The sequence below is a fragment of the Nerophis lumbriciformis genome, linkage group LG31 (genome assembly GCF_033978685.3).
Source record: "Nerophis lumbriciformis linkage group LG31, RoL_Nlum_v2.1, whole genome shotgun sequence".
Taxonomy (NCBI): Eukaryota; Metazoa; Chordata; class Actinopteri; order Syngnathiformes; family Syngnathidae; genus Nerophis; species Nerophis lumbriciformis.
Genome location: NC_084578.2, coordinates 8,775,001 through 8,781,368, shown reverse-complemented (window position 1 = coordinate 8,781,368; position 6,368 = coordinate 8,775,001). Strand labels below are relative to the sequence as shown.

Below are 6,368 nucleotides of genomic sequence, written 5' to 3'. Positions count from 1 at the left end.
ATATATATACACACACATATACATATGTATAGTGTGTATGTGTATGTGTATATATATATATATATATATATATATACACACACACACACACACACACACACAGTGTACAGGCCAAAAGTTTGGACACACCTCCTTCAATGGGTTTTCTTTATTTTCATGACTATTTACATTGTAGATTGTCACTGATTATGTACTTAACAAAAAACAGGTGAAATAACTGAAAACATGTTTTATATTCTAGTTTCTTCCAAATAGCCACCCTTTGCTCTGATTACTGTTTTGCACACTTTTGGCATTCTCTCGATGAGCTTCAAGAGGTAGTCACCAGAAATGGTTTTCACTTCACAGGCGTCATAGTTTTGATGCCTTCAGTGACAATCTACAATGGAAATAGTCGTGAAAATAAAGAAAACACATTGAAATGAGAAGGTGTGTCCACACTTTTGGTCTGTACTGTATAAATATATATATATATATATATATATATATATATGTCACACACACACTTACCTGCTGTAAGCCGTTTTCAAAATGTTTCCTTTGAAGTATTATACCAAATAATACATAGTGAGGATTGTGTTGAATGGAGAATGGACAAAAGTAGATTCTCAGTGGACAAAACATAGAATGGCAGATGTGTTTGGGATGGCGATGCAGACTCATGGCTGCCCCCTGGTGTTTAGTTAGGTGTGCTACATTCTCTCATGGCACGCGAAGAAATGCAAAGAGTTGCTTAGTGATTGAAGTCTTTAATAGGTGGTGGGTGAGGTAAAAACACCCCAAAAACAGCTTCAAAAACTAAAGTTGATGATGCGTGAGTCATTGAGGGTTGAAAGTGATGATAGTTTTATCGGTTATTGAAGATCTCAACAACAAAACAAAACAAAGTCACATGAATTGACTGAAGTGAAATGCATTTACGACGTGTGTGTTGTGGATCTAAGCAGGGAAAAAAAAAAAAAAGAGAACTCAAGTTTTTCACGAGGACACCAGTGAGTGCAACTGAAACACGCCTTCATGGGGAAATGTCAACAAACTAATGGACACTGATTCTCTTCTTGGTATTGAAAGTGTAAAGCCAGACGCTTAGGGAGGGGAGTCCTGTCACGTGTCACAATCCACTTGCACAGGGGCTCAGTCTCGCTTTTCATGGAAAAACTCATAATAAGCAGCACTGTCTAGTTAAGGCTTGCATGAAATCTGTGGTGTGTGGAAGAGGACGTGGGCGTGAAGAAGAAGATGAACGCTCCGTGGAAGCGAGGGAGCGCGATATGTCACCGGAGTCGGACCGCGTGGAAAGAGAAAACGAGGCGTGTTGCTAACGACGTAATCAGGACGGTTACTGGAAATGTTGGCTATGAGGGAGGGAGGGAGGAAGGGAGGGAGACCCTTGCCTGAGCAAGCTTGATTTAAGGCAGAGGTTACCATGACGACTAGAGTCTATATGCGTGAGGCTACATGGAGACAGCTGGTGACCTTTTAGTCTGGAATCTGACAGCACTCCACCTGGCATTTGAGTCTGGGGGCGGAGCTCCTGCTAAAAACATGCAAATGAAGTGTGGAGGACAGTCTGAACGTGCACAGGTGATGTTTCCCGGGGGTGTGCGAGTGTGAATGTTGAACCGGAGCGGTGACCGACAGGAAGTGGGCTAATAAAGATGTAGGTTTAAGATCAGTGTAAAGTGTGTCAGCAGCTGGCTTACTTTGCAGTCCTTGGCTCTCCTCCAAGACTCAGGCGGGACTGGACTGGAGTTGGTGGGAGGAAGGAGTTGAGGGCAAGAAGAAACATCTGTACATGGAGGCGGGGGCTCGGTAAAAAACCCCCCCAAAAAAACACTAGTTTTGTTTCTTGGTCTCCTGGTCGCCGTAACTGGAGCCCGTCTTGTTCACCTCCGTGACGCCGATGAGGCGGCGGATGGCGACGGACGCTGCACAGAGGAGAAGGGAAAGGTGAGTGGCATACTTGCCAACCTTGAGACCTCCGAATTCGGGGGATTGGGAGGGTGGGCGGGGTTAAGGCGGAGGAGTACATTTATAGCTAGAATTCACTGAAATAAGAGTATTTCTTATATTTATATATATATATATATATAAACATATTAGAGATGCACGGTTTGCAGACACATCCGCGGATTATCCGCGGTTCGGGCGGTTGAAATAAAAAAAAATTAGATTTTATCCGCGGGTCGGGTCGGGCGGTTGAAATTAAAAAAAATTAGATTTTAAATAGATTCAGGCGGGTGGCAGTTAAACCAATTTGGAAATATATATACATAGTTAAATGTTGTTACCCACATACGAAAAACGAGCAGGCACCTGCAGCATATGCCACAACAGAAGAAGAAGAAAAAAAAAAAGAGATGGACACTTTTACGGAGCGGAGAAGGGACGCCTCGCCGGGGTCCGGGACCGAGGCCCCTTCCCCCGAGAGGGCCCCACCGGCAGCCGTAGCTGAGGTGATCCGCGAGAAGGGCCCGACGCACGTCCAGGGTCACCACCGCACGACACCCCGCCTCGTCCGCCTTCGCCGCGGCCGGCGTCACGCGCAGCAGGTAAGCAGCTTACCTGCCCGCCACCCCCGTGGCCGGGGGCTCGTAACAGGGGTCACTGCGCGCGCAGTGCGCTCACGAAAGGGGTGGGGCAAGCAGAACTGGCGCTGCGGGATGAACCGAACGCCGGGTTAAGGCGCCCGATGCCGACGCTCATCAGACCCCAGAAAAGGTGTTGGTTGATATAGACAGCAGGACGGTGGCCATGGAAGGCGGAACCCGCTAAGGAGTGTGTAACAACCCACCTGCCGAATCAACTAGCCCTGAAAATGGATGGCGCTGGAGCGTCGGGCCCATACCCGGCCGTCGCCGGCAGCGAGAGCTGCGAGGGCTAGGCCGCGACGAGTAGGATGGGCGCCGCGGTGCGCGCTGAAGCCTCGGGCGCGAGCCCGGGTGCGAGGGACATCGCACCTCCACGTGCTTGGAGGTGCGCTCAGCGCGGCTCCCAGATGATTGCTGCATTGGATCAGTCTCCTTTCTTTAACAGGCAAAAGCTTTATAACCTCACTAATGCCTTGCATCGTCTATATTAGATATATAACAACGGGCGGGTGCGGTGTTGATTAAATGTTAATTCGGGTGGATGCGAATGGTTGACGACTTTTGTCATGCGGTTGCGGATGAAATAATTGCCTATCCGCGCATCTCTAAAACATATACATATATATACTGCGATGAGGTGGCGATTTGTCCAGGGTGCACCCCGCCTTCCTCCCGAATGCAGCTGAGATAGGCTCCAACACCCTCCGCGACCCCATAAGGGACAAGTGGTAGAAAATGGATGGATGGATGGATAGATTATATATATATATATATATATATATATATATATATATATATATATTAATGCAGTAATGAAAACACAGTTGTTCTACTAACTATACTGTACTTGCTGCTTACTTAAAGGGGAACATTATCACCAGACCTATGTAAGCGTCAATATATACCTTGATGTTGCAGAAAAAAGGCCATATATTTTTTTAACCGATTTCCGAACTCTAAATGGGTGAATTTTGGCGAATTAAACGCCTTTCTAATATTCGCTCTCGGAGCGATGACGTCACAACGTGGCGTCACATCGGGAAGCAATCCGCCATTTTCTCAAACGCCGAGTCAAATCAGCTCTGTTATTTTCCGTTTTTTCGACTGTTTTCCGTACCTTGGAGACATCATGCCTCGTCGGTGTGTTGTCGGAGGGTGTAACAACACGAACAGGGACGGATTCAAGTTGCACCAGTGGCCCAAAGATGCGAAAGTGGCAAGAAATTGGACGTTTTGTTCCGCACACTTTACCGACGAAAGCTATGCTACGACAGAGATGGCAAGAATGTGTGGATATCCTGCGACACTCAAAGCAGATGCATTTCCAACGATAAAGTCAAAGAAATCTGCCGCCAGACCCACATTGAATCTGCCGGAGTGTGTGAGCAATTCAGGGACAAAGGACCTCGGTAGCACGGCAAGCAATGCAAAACTTGTTATCATTGAATACAAATAAAAGCTGGCTTATGTCGCCACGGCGCTATTTAGTGGCGGGGGTGTTCCCGCAGACGAGCGAGCTAAACCCCCTGGATGTCTTGGCTCACACCGTCCCTTATGCCACCGAAGATGATCAAGAGAAGAATATCGACCCTAGCTTCCCTGGCCTGCTGACATCAACTCCAAAACTGGACAGATCAGCTTTCAGGAAAAGAGCGCGGATGAGGGTATGTCTACAGAATATATTAATTGATGAAAATTGGGCTGTCTGCACTCTCAAAGTGCATGTTGTTGCCAAATGTATTTCATATGCTGTAAACCTAGTTCATAGTTGTTAGTTTGCTTTAATGCCAAACAAACACATACCAATCGTTGGTTAGAAGGCGATCGCCGAATTCGTCCTCGCTTTCTCCCGTGTCGCTGGCTGTCGTGTCGTTTGTCGGTTTCGCTGGCATACGGTTCAAACCGATATGGCTCAATAGCTTCAGTTTCTTCTTTAATTTCGTTTTCGCTACCTGCCTCCACACTACAACCATCCGTTTCAATACATGCGTAATCTGTTGAATCGCTTGAGCCGCTGAAATCCGAGTCTGAATCCGAGCTAATGTCGCTATAGCTTGCTGTTCTATGCGCCATGTTTGTTTGTGTTGGCTTCACTATGTGACGTCACAGGAAAATGGACGGGTGGTTAAAATCAGGCACTTTGAAGCTTTTTTTTAGGGATATTGCGTGAAAATGTTGAAAAAAACTTCGAAAAATATAATAAGCCACTGGGAACTGATTTTTAATGGTTTTAACAATTCTGAAATTGTGATAATGTTCCCCTTTTAAAAAAAACACTTTCCTTACACTATTTGAGTAGCCTTTGTTCTGCCATTTGAGTACTGGCGATCTCTGAATCCGAGAACATATCCTTCACGGATTTGTTGAAAACATCCGCAAATGATAACAGGATGTTGCTTGCAAGGTGGCCCATAATACTGCGTTGTGCTTCTCTGACCGTTCATGAGTGACTATATCCATTCGGCCACCGTGTTATGGGTTATAGATAAACCTATGGATAACGGAGACATATATAATAGTCTCCTTTTCAGGTGAGAGAGGACGATAAAGGCAGTGCCTTTAAGGCACGCCCCCAATATTGTTTGTCCGGCTGGAAATTTTGGACATTACTACTTGCCGTAGTTTTGAAGCAATGCATGATGGGAATCCGGCTGTTGTGTGTCAGTGTATTAACGTGCCGGCTGGAATAAACACACACTGAGAAATAACTCCGTGCCTGCCTACTTAATGGGATATAGATTCGGGAGGGTTGGCAAGTAAGGTGAGTGGGTGCGCGGGGTCGGGACGCACCTATGAGGAGGAAGATGATGAAGCCGATGATGAGGAGGGGAGAGCCGCTGACCGCCACGCCGCACGCAAAGTTGATGAGCGGCGAGAGCAGCAGCGTGGCCCAGAACAGGAAGTTGAGCAGCGTCCAGGGTCGGCGAGGGGGGATGATGGTGGGCCCGGGGAACTTGCCTTCCTTGCTGTACGCTTCCTGTAAGGCGTCCTGGACACAACAGGAAGGAATGCTCTCATTTTTTATTCACTCAAGCTGGAGATCATAGGCGCAGATTAGAGATGTCCGATAATGGCTTTTTTGCCGATATCCCGATATTGTCCAACTCTTAATTACCGATTCCGATATCAACCGATACCGATATATACAGTCATGGAATTAACACATTATTATGCCTAATTTTGTTGTGATGCCCCGCTGGATGCATTAAACAACGTAACAAGGTTTTCCAAAATAAATCAACTCAAGTTATGGAAAAAAATGCCAACATGGCACTGCCATATTTATTATTGAAGTCACAAAGTGCATGCCTCAAAACAGTAGCTTGGAATTTGGGACATGCTCTCCCTGAGAGAGCATGGGGAGGTTGAGGTGGGCAGGGGGGGAGGGTGTATATTGTAGCGTCCCAGAAGAGTTAGTGCTGCAAGGGGTTCTGGGTATTTGTTCTGTTGTGTTTATGTTGTGTTACATTGCGGATGTTCTACCGAAATGTGTTTGTCATTCTTGTTTGGTGTGGGTTCACAGTGTGGCGCATATTTGTAACAGTGTTAAAAGTTGTTTATACGGCCACCCTCAGTGTGACCTGTATGGCTGTTGACCAAGTATGATTTGCATTCACTTGTGTGTGTGAAAAGCTGTGGATATTATGTGATTGGGCCGGCACGCAAAGGCAGTGCCTTTAAGGCACGCTCCCAATATTGTTGTCCGGGTGGAAATCGGGAGAAGTTCGGGAGAATGGTTGCCCCGGGAGATTGTCGGGAGGGGCACTGAAATTCAAG

General features: G+C 46.6%; 1 protein-coding gene across 3 annotated transcripts in view; it reads right to left on the bottom strand.

Annotated features, from left to right (window-relative positions):
• Nucleotides 1-729: 729 nt before the first annotated feature.
• The window catches only part of agpat3 (1-acylglycerol-3-phosphate O-acyltransferase 3), a 47,294-nt gene continuing 41,655 nt past the window's right edge, over nt 730-6,368 (bottom strand). For all 3 annotated transcript variants that reach the window (XM_061926601.2, XM_061926602.2, XM_061926603.2), the window contains exons 9-10: nt 5,382-5,580; nt 730-1,928 (exon numbers count right to left, since the gene is read on the bottom strand). In XM_061926601.2, coding sequence (XP_061782585.1) covers nt 1,837-1,928; nt 5,382-5,580 — 291 coding nt within the window. In that variant the 3' untranslated portion in view covers nt 730-1,836. The remainder of the gene's footprint in view (nt 1,929-5,381; nt 5,581-6,368) is intronic.